Here is a 21,435-nt window from a genome sequence, read left to right on the forward strand (position 1 = left end):
CATAACTTAGCATCAGCAAAGGCAAAAAGTCAGGGGGTAACCATGCCAAGGAGGCATTTCCTTACAGGGAGTCTAAGGTGACCCTCAGCAGTTGGAAGGGTTACAGGAAGAGGAGGCAGCCCCCACAGGTGACCCACAGGCAGCAGGCACAGGAGTCGCAGTGAGGCTCACTCAGCACACCTGGAGAAGAGTCCCATGTTGCTGGAGCAGCAGGCAGAAGACTGTGCTTTGCAGGAGGAAGTGCTGGAGGCGGGGGCTACACGGAGCATGAAGATCCCTTGGAGGAGGAACAAACAAGCCTTGGTAGCTGCAAGAGTTGTGGTGCACACGGGTACTGTCCTGCAAGGAGAGGGAAGGACTTACCTTCTTCCCAAATTGGACAGCTGGTAGAGGGGGCAAAGGGGACCACTCCAGACCACAACCTGTGATGCAGGATCCACGTAGTTCTGGAGGAGAGAGGAGCCACACAGTCGGTCGTCGTTGCAGTTGGTGCCTGTGAATGCAGGGTAATGACTCCTTCACTCAAGGAGATTTCTTCTTACTTCTTGTGCAGGCTGAAGACTCGTCAGCCTCAGAGGATGCACAGTCAGGGAAATGTTGCAGTTGCTGGAAGGAGCCAGAGAAACAATGTTGCAGAGCAGAGTCGTCACTGGAGCTGCAGATTGTTAGTTCCTGGAGGGTCCAGTTGCAGTCCAGGTGCCAGAAGATGAAGAAAACGATGCAGAGGAGTCATGCTGGAATCTTACACGTCGAACTGGAAGACCCACCCGGGAGGGAGACCCTAAATAGCCAAGGAAGGGGGATTGGTCACCTAACAGGGTTATCACCTTTCAGGAGGGGGCTGTGACGTCACTTGCCTGACCTGGCCACTCAGATGCTCCCAGGGGCCTCTGCCCACCTTGGATTCAAGATGGCAGAATCAAGTGGCCACCTGGAGGAGCTCTGGGCCCCAGCCCCTGGTGTGGTGATGGACAGGGGAATGGTCACTCCCCTTTTCATGGTCCATTTTCGTGCCAGAGAAGGAACTGGGGATCCCTGGGCTGGTACAAACCGGTTTATGCAAGGAGTGCACCGAATGTGCACTTTAAAACATACCGGAGGCTACCCCTCTTAAGGCATGTAACACCTATTTTCAAAGGGAGAGGGAGTTGCCTTCCTACCCAAAGGAAATCATTTTTTCTGCCTTCCTCTGCTTAAACTGGTCAACCAGCAGGAGGGCAAAAACCTGTCTGAGGGGTGGCAGCAGCGTGGGCTGCCCGGAAAACCCCAGAAGACTGGTAGGAGAAAATTTGGGGGTCCTCTAAGGAGCCCCCAGAGAGCATGGAATCATACAACCAATACTGGCAACATTATTGGGGTATGATTCCGACATGTTTGATATCAAACATGCCCAGGTTTGAAGTTACTATTATGTAGCTCGACACAGGTAGTGATCAGTGTCCAGTACATGGGTAAAATGGCTTCCCAGCACTTACACAGTCCAGGGAAATGAAGCTGGAGTTCGCAGGGGCACCTCTGCTTATGCAGGGCTACCCTCACACACAGGTACCTGCACCCTGCCCTCTGGTCTAGGAGGGCGTACCATAGGGGTGACTTACAGTGACCTCGTGCAGTGCCCTGTAGAGAAAGGGTGCATGCACCTTTTCAAGCAGGCTGCAATGGCAGGCCTGCAGACACTTTTTGCATGGGCTCCCATGGATGGCACAATACATGCTGCAGCCCATGGGAAACCTGTGGTTCCCCAATACCCTGGGTACCTAAGTACCCCACATTAGGGACTTATATGGGGCACCAGGATGCCAAATTGTGGGATGTGCTAAGTCCCAGTGAACACAATCAAAAACACACTGAGAGCAGGCAAAAAGTGGGGTTAACCATGCCAAAAAGAGGGTACTTTCACACATTTGATACCAAACTTGCCAGCCTTCAGTGAAGCCATCATGAAGCTGTGGAGTATGTAATGACAAACTCCAAGCCCATGTACTTGATATGACCACACTGCACTTACAATGTCTAAGAATGGACTTAGACCCTGTAGGGGCATATTGCTCAAGCAGGTATGCCCTCGCCTGTGGTACAGTGCACCCTGCCTTATGACTGTAAGGCCTGCTAGAGGGATGATTTACCTATGCCTCAAGCAGTGGTTGATGGGCATGACACCCTGAGAGGGAGCCATGTCGACTTTACATTTTTCTCCCCACCAGCACACACAATCTGCAATGGCAGTGTGCATGTGCTTGGTGAGGGGTCCCTTAGGGTGGCACAATGCATGCTGCAGCCCTTAGAGACCCTGCATGGTCACAGAGCCCTTGGTACCACTGGTACCTTTTACAAGGGTCTTAGCTGTGTGCCAATTATGAGAACAATGGTACATTTTAGGGAAAGAAAACTGGTGCTGGGGCCTGATTTCCAGCTAAGTAGTCAGAAGTAGTCTTGAAGATCAATCTAGGTGCGTCCAGATGTATCTGGATGAATCTCGCGTTCCTCCCTCAAGGGAGCCCATAAATAATCCGGGGAGGGGACGACTTCTGTAGTGACCCACCTATCAGGGGTGGACAGGGACGCTACTCGACTGGTCTGTCAGCTGCTCCCAGGGGCCTCTGCTCACCTTGTTACCAAGATGGCAGAATCTAGCAGCCACCTGGCAGAGCTCTGGGCACCCGCATAGGGGAGCAGCTTGTTTTTCACGTCAGAGTGGGAGCCCAGTGGCTCCTGCACTGGATAGAACTAGTTTTGGCAGAAGGGCACCAAATGTGCCTTTTAAAGAAGTCTGGTCAAGCTCAGGAGCACTCCCACCTTAGCCCAGAGACACCTACTTCTAAAGGAGACGGGGTAATACCTCTCCTTCAAAGGAAAACCATTGTTCTGCCTTCCCCTTCCCGAGTTAAGCTCAGCAGCAGGAAGGCAGAACAGTGTCTGGGTCAGCGGCAGCACTGGCTTGCTCGCTCTCCCTACAAGGCTGGTCAGGCAGACATGAAGGATCCTCTAAGGAACCCCCAAAGTACATGGTATAATGCAACTAAAACCGGAACTGGTGTAGTTGATTGATTCCAACATGTTTGATACCGAACATGACCAGGTTCGGAGAAACCATTATGTAGTTGGACATCTCGTAATGACCAGCATCTACTACATACTAAAAAATGGCTTCCCCGCACTTACAAAGCCCAGAAAATGGAGTCTGGGGGTTGTAGGGGTACCCCTGCTCGTTCAGGGGTACCCTCACACTTAGAACCATGCACCTTGCGCTTGGGCTGAAGGGCCTACCTCAGGGGTGACTTATGGGGTCAAAGTGCAGTGATTGCGATATAAGGTAAGCTTTATGTCTGGGGTGAAAGGTGCATGCACCATTTTAAAGAGGCTGCAATGGCAGGCCTGTTGGCACAGTTTGCATGGGCTCCCCTTGGTGGCATAAGACATACTGCAGTCCCTGGAGGACCCCTAGTGTACCAGGCTCTGGGTACCCAAGTACAATGTACTAGGGACTTACAGGAGTACACCAGCATGCCCATTGTGGGGTTTAAAAATTACTTACTAACCAAATTTATGGGAGAGAACACCAACACTTAGTCTTGGTTAGCAGAATCCCAGTGTACTAGTGTCAAAACACACTGACACCAGGCAAAAGGTAGCAGCAACCATGTCAGAAAGATCCTACTTTCCTGCACTGTCTACTTATCTATTTTTAATTTTTAAGTGATGATTTTATAGGTGAAAATGTCAGTTAAAAGGTAACATTTTAAACTCTAAAAAACACTTACATTCACCAGTTATAGTTTATTGACGAGAGTGATCTCCATTTAGTAATCTCAGTATTCACATTTTCAGATTATAAATATATCTACTGCTGGTACAGAAATATATGTGATCCCATACTTGCAGGAATTATACAGTAGAATACCCCGCTATCAATAAAGATGGTATGATGTAAAATGTACTATACAACATAAGCACTTTAATAATTATTTCCCTCATGCCCAAATAAGTTCAGGGACAGTCTATCTTGATGGCTAGGTCTTCTGAAAGGCGCAGCTCCAAATGTAAAGTTTTGGAACTTCTAAAGGAATAAACATTTTTCGTTAAACACTGCCACTAATCCTGCTGAGCAATAACTGTACAAGCAATGCTTACCAATTTCTGTGGTACTGATGAATAGTTGGGGAATCCAAGCACATCTTTTATAAAAGTATCATCACATCTCTTTCCAACCCAAAGATAAAGAATCTGAAAAAATGAATTAAATATTCGCAGCAAAGGTAAATTTCCTGTCACACAAATACTATATAAATTATATTTCTAGTAATAGCAAAGCAACATGGAATTTCATATATGACAGACATGTATTATGTGTAAAATCGGCTTTATCATGGCTGAGCTAGTTTGCAATTAACACCAACATTTTCTTTTACCTTTATGTTTTTAGTCTTTTTTTTAAATATGCATTAACAAAACACTGTTGTACATTACTAGCCTTCAATATGAAATGAGTTGTTAATTGGTTTGATATAAGAGCAGTGAAATACAAAACTGTTGCTGCACTGGTTCAGTATCACTTCATATACCTTCTTATAAACAGACAGAAATAGTGGAAAGGCAGACACAAATCTACCACCACATTGTATGTAAAATAAAAATAAAAACTGCAGGAGGTGGGGAAGAACAAGTTACTTATCTTTGGTAACTTATCTGGTAGAGACACTATCTAGTTGCAGATTATCTATCTTTGAATTTCCCCCAGCCGTCAGACTGGATCCAGAGTTTTTCGTGAACAGTACTCCTGCTCTGTGTCCATCGTCATCCACGCCAGATTTGAAGTTGCGGTCCCATATAGGAGCAACCCTAGTGCGCCCTGCCCCTAGAATTCAGTTTGAAGAGCGAGGAGGATGCGTGGGTCGGTAAGGAATCTGCAACTACATATAGTCTCTACCAGATAAGGCATTACCGAATGTAAGTAACTTGTTCATCTGAAAGGGACTTCTAGTTGCAGATTCCTTACCACTGAATAGATACCCAAGCAATACTATCCCAAGAGGTGGGTCTGCGAACCAAGTTCATACTAGAATGGGCAACATGCTCGTCTCTAAGGACCCGACTGTCAAGGCAGCAGTGGTGGCAGCTTTAGCGTGGGTAGAATGAGCACGCACACTCTCAGGGGGTCGCTTCTTGGCCAGTGTGTAGCAGGTCTTAATATAGAGAATGACCCATCTGGAGCTTCACACACACATTACCTACAAAAAGTTGATCGTCTACCTCAAACTCTTTTGTATGATCAAGGCAGGTCACGCTCTTTTTGGGTCCAGGCAGTGAAGTCTCCCTTCTTCCGTAGAAGGATGTGAGCTGCATAAAAAGTAAGCAAGGTCTACATGAAAGGCGTGAGCACTTTTGGCAGAAAGGAGGCCCTTGTGCGAAGCACCACTTTGTCAGGTTAGATGGAAAGATAGGGCAGCTTAGATGACAATGCCTGCAGCTCACTGACCCTGCGGGCAGATGTAATGGCCACAAGGAAGCCTGAGAGGACAATTCTGGAGCGGCTCGAAAGGAGCACACATCAGAAATCTCAAAAACAAATTCTGATCCCACTGGGGCATAATGAATGGGGATGGAGGGAAAAGATGTGTTAGACCTTTGAGGAACTTATGTGCAATAGGGGACTTAAACAAAGAAGGTTGATCAGGCAACCTAAATAAAGCAGAAGTAGCAGACAAATGATCTTTAAGATTGCCCATGGCAGAGCCCTGCTGGCCTAGGGAGAGGATAACAACAGGATCTCAGAGAGAGGGGCAGAAAGAGGGGTTAAAAGACTTGTTCGTGCACCATGCCACAAAGTTCTTCCAACGACAGGCACATACTGTTTTGGTGGAGTGACGCCTGGCTGCCAAGATTATGTTACAGACTTTATGAGGAAGGTCAAAAGCTGTTAACTGTCTCCACTCAATCTCCACGCAAGAAGAGTGGGCAGGTTTGGGTGCAGAACCCTCCCCTGCTGCTGTGATAGAAGATCCTCCAGAAGGAGCAGTCTGATCGGAGGATCGATGGACATGCTCAGCAGTTTGGGATACCAGACAAGACCAAGATTACTTGGGCCTGGTCGCTCTTGAGCTTCTTGAGAACTCTGGCAGAAGTGGTATGGACGGAAAGGCGTACAGGAAGCCAGAGTTCCACTCAAGATGAAAAGCGTCTCTGAGCGATTGCATCCTTGGAATTGTCAATGCACAAAACTGCTGAAATTCTGCGTCCTCTGCTGTAGGAGACCTTGTACCACCTCCAGATAGAGATACCATTTGTGATCTGCTAGGCATTTTCGGCTGAGTTTGTCTGCTTTGGCGTTCAGAAATCCCATCAGATTTTGAACCACCAGGGATATGCCCTGCTGTTGCAAGCACGTCCAGAGGCGTAAAGCCTCTTGACAAATCTTCAGCAACCCCACCTTTCCCAACTTGTTGCAGTACCACATGGCGGTGTTGTTGTCTGTGAGCACCTGCACCATCTTTCCCTTGATAGAGGGAGGAAATGCTAGCCGGATCGCACAAAGCTCCAACAGGTTGATGTGGAGTCCGGATTCCGCGAGAGACCAGATGCCTCTCTCCACCTCTCCCAGACTTCCGCCCTATCCCAATAGTGATGCATCTGTAACTACTGTCAGATCTGGTTGGGGAAGGGAGAGGAATCTGCCTCTGACCTAATTGTGATTTGTTAACCACCAGTGCAGATCTTTCGCAGTGCCCTTTGAGATCTGGACCTTGTCTGAGAGATTACATTGATGCTGCAACCACTGGAACTTCAGGTCCCACTGCAGAGCCTGCATATGCTATCTGGCATGTGTCACCAGCAGGCTGCAGAAGGCCATGAGGCCCAAAAGCCTCACATTCATTCTCACCAAAATCCAGGACAGGCTGAAACATCGGTATCATAGCCTGAACATCCTAGACTCACTGCTAGGGAGGATGTGCCCAAAACTGCATTGTGTTGAGAACAGCTCCGGTGAAAGGAAGCGTCTAAGAAGTAATCAGGTATGACTTTAGCACATTCATAGTGAACCCCAGCGAATGCAGGAGGTCCGCCATAGTCTGGAGGGGGGAGGTAACATCCTGAGGGGGGAGATAGCCTGAGGAGAGCCCGCCTTTATCAACCAGTTGTTCAGATATGGAAAGACTGAAACCTCTAGTCTGCACAGGTGAGTTGCAACCATCACCTTCACCTTGGTGAACATCCAAGGGGTGGTCGTAAGACCAAAGGGGAGCACGGTGAACTGAAAGTGCTTGTGGTTTACCATGAACCTCAAGTAACGTCTGTGGGTAGGCAGGACGGGAATATGGTAATAAACGTCCTGCATGACCCACTACCATCCAGTCTCCTGGGTCCAGGGCAGACAGAACCTATGCCAGAGTGAACATCCTGAACTCCTTCTAGATGAAGAGTTTGATGGACCAAAGGTCTAGGATTGGGGTTGTGTGAGGGGACTTGTACCTTTCTGGGTACAAGTAGCAGGAATAACAACCACAACCAACTTATATCACTGGAACCAAGGGAGCCTTAACCTCCTTGCAGAGAAGGGTCAAGGGATTCTCAGTTATCCGATCACAGGATGGTGGCATGGATGGAGAGGTAGCCTCGAAGGGAAGAGAGTAGCCCCTTTGGACTATCTGCAAAACCCAACTGTCTGACGTGATGGATTGCCAGCGGAGCGAGTGATGGCGAGTCCTGCTGCCATCGATGGATCCCACACCCTCGGCCACGCAGAGGTTGGGTAACATGCACGCACAGTGGCTGGCAGGGAATGGGCACGTTTGGAAGCCCCTTCTGTAGCCATGAAAGTGGCGAAAGGCTAACTGGGGTATATGTGGGGCTGCCGCGAGGCTCAAGGACCTGGCCATAGCCAGAGAATTCTTACAGCGCTCAAGCGTAAAGTCTGCCTCGTCTCCGAAAAGAAAGGTGCCATCAAAGGGCATGTCCATCAAAGAAGCCTGGACATCCCCTGAAAACCCAGACGTCCTCAGCAAGGGGTGGCGCCTCAGGGCCTGCTCTGCCTAGTGAGTCGGTCATGTGCAGTTTGCAATGGATTATGAACTTCGCTGCGTCTCTCCCATCGGCGACAGCCTGAGAGAGTATACCCCAGGCCTCCTCTGGGACCTGTGGCAGCACTTGTGCAACCGTATCCCAGTGTGTGTGAGAATAATGGCCCAAAAGACATGTAGTGTTCATGGACCACAATGCAAGGCTGGTGGAAGAAAACATCTTACTCCCAAGTGAGTCCAACTTTTTGGATTCTCTATCTGAAGGAGCGGAAGGGTACGCACCCTTGGAGGTTGAGGCTTGGATAACCAAGCTCTGGGGGTGGGCTGTTGCATCAGAAAACCTGGGTTGCCCAGAGCTGGATGGTGGCAGCAGGCAATCGTCCTGTTCACAGGAGCCCTTGTGCTGGGTTTCGTTCGGGTACCCAGGAGAATGTCTGAGGGCCTCATTAAACAGTAGCAGGGGTTCTGAGGTGGAAGCTTCTGGTTGTAGAACCTCTGTCAGGAGATTAGTCCTGACAGCCACTGAGGGCAACTCAATGTCCAGGCCCTGAGCCGCCCCTCCTCACTACCATATAGTAAGAAGCTCCCTCTGCCACTGCCACGGTAGGGGGAGAAAGCATACCAATATGTGGAGAAGTATCCAGTCTGCTGGATTCACCCAAGTCTGTACGCCAGTCTATAGGCTGATCTTCAAGTAGCTGGTATTCTAAAGGGTCCTGTGACCCCTCCCATTTATCCCTGAAACTTAACCCATATGAAAAGGGCTCAAGATTCGACCTAGGAGGCAAGACTCCTGCCGGCGTCAGAATCGGCATTGTGTGATGCCCAACCAGCTTCATGTTGGAGTCGGGGATTACAATGGGGATGGCGCCGCCCGTGGGTTCGGACAGTGCAGGAAGCGTTGGGACCAATGTCGGGAAAGTTCGGGGTGGCATGACCGACGTTGGTCCTGATCCAGGACTGGATCCATGTGTGCCCCTCTGAGTGGAATCCATAGGTGCGGATCCCGAAGGGGTCCCTTCTGACTCCTCGGGACTCAAAGGCGATCCAGCAGTATCAGACTGCCCAAACATTTGGTGCATGGCCTTGTAAAACTCTGATCCCAAAAACTTGAGGAGAGGAGTTGGCCAAGGCGCAGGCTCTTCAGAACGAGGCCTAGAATTTTGACGCTCCCTTGTCTCGTCAGCTGATGAAGGAGGAGAAGTCAGAGAACGCTTCAACTTCTTAGATTTCTTCTTGTGCTTTGACTTACCCAATTGCCCTGAGGACTTGGAGTGGGACAATGACGATAGAGGACTCTGCAATTGATCTCAGGACTTTCCTCTCGACTGGGGTCTCGATTTGCATGGAGTTGAGGGTTGAGCTGCCATCAGCTTTAGGGACCGCTCTCTCAAACCATCGGCTGCATGGCCTGACACTCGGAGCACGACTTCGGGCCGTGGTCACTCTTCAGGCACCAAAGACACATGAGGGGTAGATCCGTCATGGACATCACTCGATGACAAGATCCACAGGGCCTGTAGCCAGTCTTTCTGGATGAAAGTCTCGATGCACAAGGAGTAAAACGCTCAAAAAAATCTTTGACAAAAAAATAAATAAAAAAAAGCCAGTCAAAAAATTACTGAGGGGTAGCTCTCTTTGGATCAGCGCTTGCTGGCATGGAAAGAAAAGAAATGAATTCAGCGCCCAGGGAACTGCGGCATCATATCCGGCATAGACGACACTAACGATGGGCGCAGAGCTGATCGGTGCCACTTAATTGCACATAGGGTACTGCTCACAAAAATCTCTGGATCCAGTCTGATGCCTGGGGGAAATTCAAATGTAAGGAATCTTCAACTAGAAATCTCTAGCAGATATGGCTAATGAGGATTGCGGGCTTTCCCACCTTCCTTTCACCAAGTATTATTCCCTCTCCTACATCCTCAAACATATTGTGGTGTTTCCCCCCTACCCGCCGGTTTAGCATCTTTTATGATAAACCAGCAGCCATGCAGTCTTATGCTGATGACACCAAAGCATATGTTAGTTGCTTCTCAAACTCTTCGTCTGGAACAACTGTACAGGAAACTCTAGCCAACTTCAAAACCAGAATGAGTCACCGTAGCTTTCACTAAGAGCAAATGAATTTCTCCAGGGACTAGAAGGAGACAATCAGAGGGCTTACCCATGAGAACGTTTTGGACAACACAAAGGGTGAGAGCTTTGATACTGAAAAAACCTAAACAAACGGATTAGTGCTGTAGTGAGCAGCTCCTTCCACTAACTTGGTAAAGATAGATTAACTCTCCTATTACATTCTATCTACAACAGTACACTGGTGTTGGGAGCAGTTTCTAAGGCATGATTAGACAGTTTTTATGCTGTTCAGATTTATCACTTGGAGAGAGAGTGCAAAATGCGAAAAACACAGTGTTTCTTGTTCAGTGACTTAATAGAGTGCATCATAGCTGCCACAGGAACCCTGCTATGACACCCTAAGAGGGAGTGGTTCAGTCCAAATTATTCTGTTTATTTTTTAAAATTTGTATGCTCCTTCCTACCGGATTCCCACAATAGATCCTAGAATGACCCACTTTAAACCAGTAGACAGGGCTCAGACAAAACTTACCTTTAAAGAAGGCATATTTCTCTTATAAGCTGAGGAAGTATGAATAAACATTTTTATTAATTTAAAGGGACTTTCCCCAGTACATTCCATATGACGTGAGTTCAGGGAACCAGCCTGTAGCTGAGTGACAGCATGGAAAATTCTGTAGCACAAAGACTTTGCAGCTCAATTATAAGAGCTGAATGTGTGCATGTGTTTATTTTGCTTTGGGTCATGGTGCACCTATTCTGTTGGTGTGGAAAGCTTGCCTGTGTTAGTGAAGCATCATAATCAAACACTGACACTACTATGTTTGTTATAAAATGCAATAAAATTCCGAAAAACAAAAATGTCACTTACTGAGCCACAATCCATGAGAAAAGCTCCCTCTCGGGTCAATATTTCTGCAGATAATTGGCGAAGAACTGGTTGAGGAACCGTTTTGTCATTTACATGTATAGTGCCCTAAGAAATAAGTAACAAAAAGTGTACTGGAAAAATGTCATTGATATAAATAACATGATGTTCATTTGCAACATTACATTTCTTTCAGATAAGTCATTAAATAATGATTATAGCTTGACTTTTATGGTCTGGACTAAAGTAAATATTTAAGTCTTCTGATCATGAATGTTGGTAAACATTATTGCTAAAGAACAAGTTACTTACCTTCAGTAATGATTTATCTGTTAGAGACATATTCTAGTTGCAGATTCCTAGAATTTCCCCCAGGCGTTAGACTAGATCTGGAGATTTTTCTTCGAGCAGTACCCCTGCGCGCCGTCAGGTGGCGTCAGTTGACTCTCCGTCTGTCGTTGGCGTCGTGGTCGCAGTGATGAGGCTGCGTTCGTATATAAGTGCCACCCCAGAGCGCTGACGTTAGTTTCTTTTCACGACTTTCCATGCCATTAGGGTGGAGCCATAAAGAACACCGATACTGGTGCCCCAGAAATAGTGCCCTGAAAAGGGATTCCCTATTCGTAGAAATCAGTTTGCAGTGCAGGAAGGATGGGCAGGTCAGTAAGGAATCTGCAATTAAAATATGTCTCTACCAGATAAACTGTTAGCAAAGGTAAGTAACTTGTTCATCTGATAGAGACCATCTTCGACGGTGGGCTGCAAACCAAGATCATACTAGAAAGTCTTGCAGGACGAACGACCAAAGTAGCCGTCTCTGTGAACCTGACTGTCCGGGCAGTAATGTTCAGTGAACGTGTAGGAATGCCCATGTGGCTATCTGACAGATCCCCAGGCCAGGAACTCCGCATGCTAACGCTGTGGTGGCAGCAGTTGCTCTAGTGGAGTGAGCATGCAAGCCCTCAGGGGGTTGCTTCTTTACCAAAGCGTAGCACATTTTGATGCAGAGCACCACCCAACGCAAGATGGTGGCTTCTGCACTGTCCATCCTTTCTTCACAGCCACATATCCTTTAAAGAGTTGACCGTCCACCCAGAAATCCTTAGTACGATTGAGGTGGAACGCCAACGCTCTTTTTGGATCCAAATGGTGGAATCTCTCCTCTTCATGTGGAGGTGCGTAAAAAGTAGGCAAGGTGATGGATTGGCCGACATGAAAAGGCATAATGAACTTCGGAAGAAAGGAGGCCCTGGTATGAAGCACCACTTTGTCAGGATGGACAAATAAAAATTGGTGGCTGCGAAGAAAGAGCTTGAAGCTCACAAACTCTGCGAGAAGAGGTGATGGCAATCAGGAAAACAGTTTTTTAATGTGAGGAGTCACAATAGACAATTGTGAAGTGGCTCAGAAGAGGCACACATAAGGTGAATAAGGACCAGGTTTAAGTCATATTTGGACATAATGAATGGGGTCGGAGGAAACAAATGGGTGAATCCTTTAAGGAATCTCCCAACAATGAGAGACTTGAATAATGAAGGCTGGTCTGGTAATCTGAGGAAGGCCATATAGGTGGATAAATAGCCTTTAAGGGTGCCCAAAGCAGAGCCCTGCTTGGCAAGAGAATGGATGGACAGGAGAACCTCAGCCAGAGGCGCGGAAAGGTGAACAGACTTGTTGCGTATACCGATTTGGTGGAGGGCTGCCTGGCTGCCAAGATAACATTACAGACTTCTAGCAGAAGGTCAAAAGCTGTCAACTGTCATTGCTCAAACTCCATACAAGAAGGCGGAAACTGGACAGGTTCGGGTGTAGAACCTGTCCCCTGCTGCTGCGACAGAAGATCCTTCCAAAGGGGCAGTCTGATCGGAGGATCGAATGTCATGCTCAAAAGCTCTGGACACCAGACTCTTCATGCCAAGTCCGGAGCCGCAAGGATTACTTAGGCCCGGTCGTTCTTGATCTTCTTTAGAACTCTGGACAGAAGTGGTATTGGCAAGAAGGCGTAAAGGAGGCCCGAGTTACACTTGTGACGAAAAGCGTCACCAAGCAAGTGCTGCCTTGGAAAACCCAACATGCAAAACAATTGACATTGCACTTTCTTTGTGCAGGCGAACAGATCTAACCAAGGCTCTCCCCACTGCTGAAAGAGGCCTTGCACCACCTACGGATGGAGAGGCCATTCGTGATCGACTATGCATCGACTGCTGAGTTCGTCTGCTCTGGTGTTGAGAGAATCTGCAAGATGTTGAACCACCAGGGTTATGCCCTGGAGTTCCAGGCACGTCAAGAGACATAGACCCTCTTGACAAAGGGTCTATGACCCTACTCCGCCTTGCTTGTTGCAGTACCACTTGGTAGTGGTGCTCTGTGAGCACTTGCACCACTTTCTCTTTTAGAGAAGGAAGGAATGTTTTCAATGCAAGCCTGATCACCCGTAGCTCCAAAAGGTTGATGTGGAGTCCAGACTCGGCCAGAGACCAGAGACCTCTGAGCTCCATCTCTCCTATGTGCCGCCCCATCCCAGAAGTGATGCATCTGTCACCACTGTAAGATCTGGTTGGGGAAAGGAGAGGGATCGGCCGTTGACCCCACCGCGATTCGAAAGCCACCATCATGTATCACCAGCAGGGTGCAGGCAACCATGAGGCCCAGCAGCCTCAGAGTCAGTCTCACCAAAATCCAGGATAGAGGCTGAAACATCGGAATCATAGCCTGAATATCCTGGACTTACTTTTACGGAGAATAAGCCAGAAACCACACTGTGTCCAGGACAGTTCTGATTAAGGGGTGCATCTGAGAAGGAGTCAGGTGTGATTTTAGCAGGTTTATAGTGACCCCCAGCGAGTGCAGAAGGTACGCCGTAGTAGGAAGGTGGGAGACTACCATCCGGGGTGTGCTCGCCTTCAACAGCCAGTCGTCAAAGTAGGGAAAGACTGAAACCCCTAACCTGCGCTGATGAGCTGCAACCACCAACATCACTTTTGGGAACACCCGGGGGAGCTGGTAAGGCTGAAGGGGTGCACGGTAAACTAGTGCTCGTGGCCTAAAACGAATCGCAAGGAGCATCTGTGGGCAGGCAGGACGGGTATATGGAAGTAAGCATCATGCAAGTCTAATGCTACCATCCAGTCTCCAGGGTCCAAAGCAGACAGGACCTGAGCCAGGGTGAGCATTTTGAACTTCTACTTACTGAGGAAGAGATTGAGGGCCCGGAGGTCTAAAAAAGGGCCGAGGCCCTTGTCCTTCCTGGGCACCAGAAAGTAGCGGGAATAACAATCACAGCCTACTTCTGGCATAGGCACCCTCTCTATGGCTCACTTGGCCAAGAGGGCCATGACTTCCTCGTGGAGAAGTGCCAAATGATCCTCCAAGAAACGGTCATAAGACAGTGGCATGGTCGGAGTAGTCGTCTTCAAGGGGAGGGAGTAGCCCCTTTGGACTATTTGCAAAACCCACATTTCTGTTGTGATGGAGGAGGATGGGGCGACTGACTAAGAGGGTTTGGAGGCTGGGGTGGACTGGGCAGACCTCTGGCTCCACCTGGCCCATGAGCCCGTGGGATCCTGTACCCAGGGCGACGCAATGGCTGAGTAGCATGCACGGCTCAGTGGCTGGTTGCGGATGGGAATGCGTCTGAAGATGAAGAAGCCTGGATGACAAGGCTCTAAAGCGTAGGGTGTTGGGACAGGAATTTAGGGTCGATGGCGGTGGGCGATTGTCCTATTCACAGGAGCCCCTGTTCTGGGTCTGGACCAGGTACCCAGAAGCACATCCATGAGGGCTTTGTTGAAGGGTAAAGGGGGTGCCGAAGTGGAAGCCCCAAGCTGAAGCACCTCAGTCAGGAGGTTGGTCCTGACCGCCACAGAAGGAAGTTCGAGGCCGAAGACCTCAGCTGCCCTACTGATCACCACAGAATATAATGCTCCCTCCGCCGTAGTCACCTTAGGGTGAGAAAGCATGTCAGAGTCTTGAGAAGTATCCAGACCACTACCCTTGCCAAATTCCTATGCCCAGTCCATTTCAGGGTTGTCAAGCTGGTATTCCAAAGGGTCCAAAGTCCCCTCCAAACCTTTCCCATATTCATGCCCACAGTAAAAAAGGGTCAGATTCCATCTTGGGGTGAGAAAACCCCACTGAAGTCAGATCCAACGTTGAGAGACGCCGTTATGGCTCCAGGTTGTCAGGGATTAGGATTGGGTCAGCGTTGATTGTGGGCCCAACCGGCATCAGGAGCTTTAACGTCTTTGACTTGGAAGGTTACGCTGGCACGACCAGCGTCGGCACGGATCCGATTATGGAACTGGAGTGGCCATTAGGGGCCAGAGCTAAAGCCGCCGGCATGGAACCTGAGGGGCCCCATGCCAAACCCACAGTCCCCGAAGGCGTTGCAGTGGGTTCGGTCTGCCCAAAGATGAGGCGCATGGCCTCATAAAACTCTCTCAAGTGGGCAGGCATGGCTCTGGCTCCTGGAAGAAGGCGGCTTCGTGGACGGCGGCCTCGAGCATAAACGCTCTTCCAGCATCGCATCGGCCGAGCAATGGGGTGAAGTTGAATGTTTGGCCTTCTTCAACGACTTCTTTTTATGAACCGAGTGTCCTGAAGATTTGGAATGTGCAGGAAAATGCCTCTCTTGGCATGGTTACCCACTAACTTTTTGCCTTTTGTTAATGCCAGTTTTGATTGAAAGTGTGCTGGGACCCTGCTAACCAGGCCCCAGCACCAGTGTTCTTTCCCTAAACTGTACCTTTGTCTCCACAATTGGCACAGCCTTGGCACACAGAAAAGTCCCTTGTAAATGGTACCCCTGGTACCAAGTGGCCAGGGAAGGTCTCTAAGGGATGCAGCATGTATTATGCTACCCTGGGGACCCCTCACTCAGCACATGCACACTGCCTCACAGTTTGTCTGTGCTGGTGGGGAGAAAATGACTAAGACGGCATGGCACTCCCCTCAGAGTGCCATGCCCATAACCCACTGCCTGTGGCATAGGTAAGTCACCCCCCCTAGCAGACCTTACAGCCCTAAGGCTGGGTGCACTATACCACAGGTGAGGGCATAGTTGCATGAACACTATGCCCCTACAGTGTCTAAGCCAATTCTTAGGCATTGTAAGTGTAGGGTAGCCATACAGAGTATATGGTGTGGGAGTTTGTCAAACACGAACTCCACAGTTCCATAATGGCTACACTGAATACTGGGAAGTTTGGTATCAAACTTCTCAGCACCATTAATCCACACTGATGCCAGTGTGGGATTTATTGATAAATGAACACAGAGGGCATCGTAGAGATTTCCCCTGTATACAGTCCAACTACTAGTGCTAGGCTGACCAATTTTCTGCCAGCCTGCCACATTCAGACGGGTTTCTGGCCACATGGGGTGAGTGCCCTTGTCACTCTGTGGCCAGGAACAAAGCCTGTACTGGGTGGAGGTGCTTCACACCTCCCCCTGCAAGAACTGCAACTCCTGGTGGTGAGCCTCAAAGGCTCAAGCCTGGTGTTACAGTGCCCCAGGACACTCCAGCTAGTGGTGATGACCCCCCCCCGGACACAGCCCCCACTTCTGGCGGCAAGTTCGGAGGAGATAATGAGAAAAACAAGGAGGAGTCACCCTCCAGCCAGGACAGCCCCTAAGGTGTCCAGAGCTGAGGTGACCCCTGCCTTAGGAAATCCTCCATTTGCTTTGGAGGATTCCCCCCAATAGGATTAGGGATGTGCACCCCTCCCCACAGGGAGGAGGCACAAAGAGGGTGTAGCCACCCTCCAGGACAGTAGCCATTTGTTAATTCCCCCCAGACATAAAGCACACCCCTAAATTGAGTATTTAGGGTGGACCCTGAACCCAGGAAACCAGATTTCTGATGACCTACAACAAGAAGAAGGACTGCTGACCTGAAAGCCCCGCAGAGACGACAATTGACTTGGTCCAAGCCCTACCGGCCTGTCTCCCGTCCAGACTCAAAGAACCTACACAGCAATGCATCCAGCAGGACCAGCGACTTCTGAGAACTAAGAGGACTGACCGGCATCCAAAGGACCAAGAAACTCCAGTGGACAGCGGCTATGTCCAAACAGCAACAAAGAAACCATCTTCAAAGGGACTCCAGCCTCACTCTGGAAGCGTGAGTCCCCAACACTCTGCACCCGATGCCCCCGGCTCGTGTCCAGAAGAACCAACACTGCAGAGAGGACCCCCAGGCGACTCCCACAATGTGGACACCCTGAGACGACCTCCCTGCACCCCCACAGCGATGCCTGCAGAGAGGATGCAGAGGCTCCCCCTGACCATGACTGCCCGGTAACAAATGAACTCAACGTCTGGAAGAAGCACTGCACCCGCAGCCCTCAGGCCCGAGAGAATCCAACTACCGGTGCAGGAGTGACCAGCAGGCGGCCCTCATCCTTGCCCAGTCGGTGGCTGGCAAGAGAATCTCCCCTGTGTCCTGCCTGCATCGCCAGAGTGACCCCCAGCTCTCTTCATTTATTTCTACCTAAAACCCAACATCTACTTCAGACACTGCCCCTGTGCCGCTGAGGGTGTATTTTCTGTGCCTGTTTTTGCCCCCCCCCCCCCCCCCAAGTGCTCTACAAAAATCGCCCTGGGTCTGCTCCCCGAGGACGCAGGTACTTATCTGCTTGCAGACTGGAACCGGAGTAACCCTGGCTTTACAGCCTTATGTCCACCAGAACATAATCTATATGGCTTGCTCCTCCCTGCCAATTAAAGGCAAACTTTCCATCCTTGTCTGAAGTAGTGCCCCCGTCGCAAGCTCTGAACCCATTATTAAGAGTGAAGGCATTACATTGTAGGGCAGCCACCAACCATTTCTTCACAGGGTCAAAAGATAATTAGGGAACACCCTACACTTCATCCTCCTCCCCGGATAATGTCACATTATCAAGGGGTTCAAAGTTAAAATTGAAATCACCAGTCACAATCTTGTAAACATCAACAGGAAGAGTTGTCAAGAAGGCATTAATTGCCTCAATAGCAACCAACCTGGATTTACTACCATCATGCAGACAAGAAACATTAATTAAACATATTGTAACCCCATCAGGGAACCATAGGGTGACACATACAATGTCCGGGGAACCAAGATCAATGACATTAGCTGTGCACCAGGGATGTTTTCAGCCAAATTGCAAGGCCCCACCCCCTGACTGCCTACCCCTCCGGAGAGATAGGGCAGATTGATCAAAAGTAGCAAGCCCATGCCGGAAGGGTGATGAAGTGGCCCAGGTTTCCTGGAACATACATATATCATATTGGTCAACAAAGTGACCTCACTCCCAACATCCAAGTTTATTGCCAAATCCTGCAAGATTCCAGGAAACTAACTTTGTCAAACACCCAATTCTGTAATTAGGATCCCTGATGTTAAGCATACCCTGGGAGCACTAATACAGGGGGAACAACCTAGCAGATTCGTGTAATTGCAACAAATTACCAGAAAGGACACTAGGAGCATCACCAAGTGCATAATCAACAACAACATGAAACTCCACTGAAACACCCAACTTAACTGTGACTTCCTTGCTGTGCCGCAAAGGAGTCCCCTTGGTGGGCCAAGGGTTGCATGAGTCAGTCATTAACGTCAAGACCAGAAATGAGCAACTAACTGTTGGAAATCAAAACAGGAGGAGCATTGATTGATTTTTCATATTGGTCAGGAGACCACCTTTCTTACCATTGGACTCGAAGGGCAGGAAAAACCATGTCTATAGAAGTATCCCAAAGAGACAATGCTCACTTTTCGACCAAGGTTACCAGTCTTGTAGCCAGTCTAAAAAAAAATATTTCGGCCAAGCCCGGGGACCTACAATTAACAACAACACAATCCCCTTTTAAAGACTTGACTGAGCGACCAATCCACCCAGTTCTCCTTACAAAAAGAACGTCATTGTACTCTGAGGAGTTGTAGGCGGTATTCCTATTATATTTATAGCATTATCTGCTTCTTGTCTTGGTAGCCTAGCAGCTATTAAAGCCGAACAAGTTGGCACTGGTTCTACTACCCACAATAACGGCAAAGGCTCTTTTGCTGAACGGACAACTGGCCCAATAACAGATACAGGGACCTGAGTTGGTTTATAAGAACTGGGGCCATTGCTAGCTTTAATGTGGCCATGAAACCACACATTAGGGCAGATGAAAATAAAGGATCCAATTTGCAGACAAGATCCTGAATAGTCCCAATTACTCCTATCCACTAAGGGAGCAATCACAGCAATCACCATACTTTTCACCTGGCCCATAATCTTGTCCCAAGATGTGCTAAGACCCTCCCCATCTCACCATACAGCTGGGTTGATTCACGACCACTTCAGGGAGACAGCCCTCTTTGGAAAACTGTGGGTCAGAATCAGATCGCACATCGGGCCGCTTCTTTTAGGTAATGCCATGCCCAGGTCCTGCTTATGTCCTCCTCTTTTTCCATGCCGAGGGACTGCCAGGATTATCAGACAGAAGCAGAGAGGTAGAGCTTAATAATGCAGGGGTGAGGGGGTGGTTGAATAAAGGCAACTATCCCATACAATTGTTTGAGAGAGAGAGATAGAATCCAAATAGGAGAATCAAGACTGGGCCTCTCCCCCATCTCTAGCGATAAACGTCTCTTGGCCAATTCAATTTCCCCTGAGACCACGCTTACTGCACGGACCAGAAAAGAGTTCATGGTAGAACCTGCGTGAGAAATAGTGGCGGATCCATCCTTCCCTGTAGCCACCTTACGTTTCCCCATTATAGGCGTGAGTCTTACAAACAAAAGGGAAAATAAATAAGGCTTACCAGGGAAAAAGTGTAGGCCGTCAAGCAGAACCAAATGGGGTGGCCCAGCCTCTTTCAGGCGATGATGGGCCCGCTCTTGGGCCGGTCTGTGCCGGGCACGTCTCGTGCTGCGGGGTGCCTGGGGTTCTGAAGTAAAGCGCCTCCAGGCGCAAGGTTGAAAGCAACCTGCAGTGGAGCCTGGTTGTGCAGTGCGAACTGCCCCCTCTCCTCCGCTGTGCTCTCCTCTCCTCACGTCGATATCTTTATAAGACTCCATGAGAACAATTATGCCCAGGTTGGGTGTGGTCCTACTGAGGAACTGACTGACCCCATCCCAGTGCTGCAGGGTGTGAGACAGGTGTGTATATTAGCTCCAACCCTATTTTTGTTATTTATTAATGACTTGGTGTTCTGTTCTTCTTGGAACAACGTAACCACGATGCCCTGAGTCTGGCTAACAGGAAGGTACTGGCTCTCTTGTTTGCTGACAACAATTAACTGATATTGAAGCCTCTTATGGGTATCCAGAATTTGCTGGACAATTTTGGTGCATTCTGCAGATACTTACCTTAGCAAAACCAAGCATATGGTTTTAAGCCCTTGCCGTTATACTCAGTCCCATCTTAGGTGAAATGGCGTTTGCTTAGATAGGGTTTGTACCTTGAAATATCTGGGGTACACCCTCAATGAGTTTTTTGGCTGGTTTCCGCAGATTTTAAAGTGCAAGCTCAGGCTGCAGCACTATACAGGTGGTATTTTGAGGGCAGTCCTGGGTTCTAGTTTTTGACTGATGACCCCTGCATTATAAATTTATAGTTTGCAAGCCCTAGATGGGATGTTATATGGTGGAGAACTTTGGGGGCATGGTAATGGGAATGATCTGGAGTTGGTGGAGACTCGCTGTTTGCATCTCATTACCAATATGTCAGTTGGTACCCCTATTGTCCCTCTTCGATTAGACTTGGGCATTCGAGCCCTTGCCCATAAGGTTAGACTTAGACAGCTGTTATTCTGGAGGAGGATTTGATCCACCTCAGAACTGGCACTTTTTCGGTTGGGTTTAGATCATATCCTAAAGGTCCATGGCTGGCATAAATAAAATGATGCCTGTCTGAGATTAGTTGTGAGCACCTATGGGTGAACCCAGAATCTGCATGCCGGGTATCTAGGTCTATGCTAAAGGAGATGTACTGGAGATGGATTGATGAAGGGCTACATACTCATGAGAGAGGGGGTTCCCTGACTTTGGCTTTTTTAGAATTCAAGGATTCTCACACTTTAGAGAAGTACATGGATATTATTGAACCCCCGTCTGCAAAAAAGTACTGTAACTAAAGTTCCGGACTGGGAAACTACCAGTCCAAAGGTGTTAGCCTACCAGGAACTAAACTGAGAGGTGTAGATTTCTATCTCACACTCAAGAGCCTTGCATGGACAAGCATGCAATCAACCATCACAACTTAAGTCCTACCAAAAAGACCCTCATTATAATCTACTCAACATATAGCAGAGCGCAGACCCTGGCCAAGATTCTATTGGACCACTCCACGGTTATGCCCACGCTAGAGATCCGCGTCACCCATGCATTCTACAGATAACTGGGTTTCCCTTAAGACGTTATCCTTAACCAGTCTTTCAGTGAAGACATTAGGGAAATTATTAAAGGCTACTTTAAAATAAATGTAAAATCTTGCTACATGGGAA

General features: G+C 48.7%; 1 protein-coding gene across 4 annotated transcripts in view; it reads right to left on the reverse strand.

The window, feature by feature from the left end:
- The window catches only part of SEC24B (SEC24 homolog B, COPII coat complex component), a 667,989-nt gene that overhangs the window by 89,907 nt on the left and 556,647 nt on the right, over positions 1 to 21,435 (reverse strand). For all 4 annotated transcript variants that reach the window (XM_069241169.1, XM_069241160.1, XM_069241150.1 and 1 more), the window contains exons 21-22: positions 10,966 to 11,070; positions 4,132 to 4,224 (exon numbers count right to left, since the gene is read on the reverse strand). In XM_069241169.1, the coding sequence (XP_069097270.1) occupies positions 4,132 to 4,224; positions 10,966 to 11,070 (198 nt within the window). The remainder of the gene's footprint in view (positions 1 to 4,131; positions 4,225 to 10,965; positions 11,071 to 21,435) is intronic.

Source organism: Pleurodeles waltl, chromosome 1_2 (genome assembly GCF_031143425.1).
Source record: "Pleurodeles waltl isolate 20211129_DDA chromosome 1_2, aPleWal1.hap1.20221129, whole genome shotgun sequence".
NCBI lineage: Eukaryota > Metazoa > Chordata > Amphibia > Caudata > Salamandridae > Pleurodeles > Pleurodeles waltl.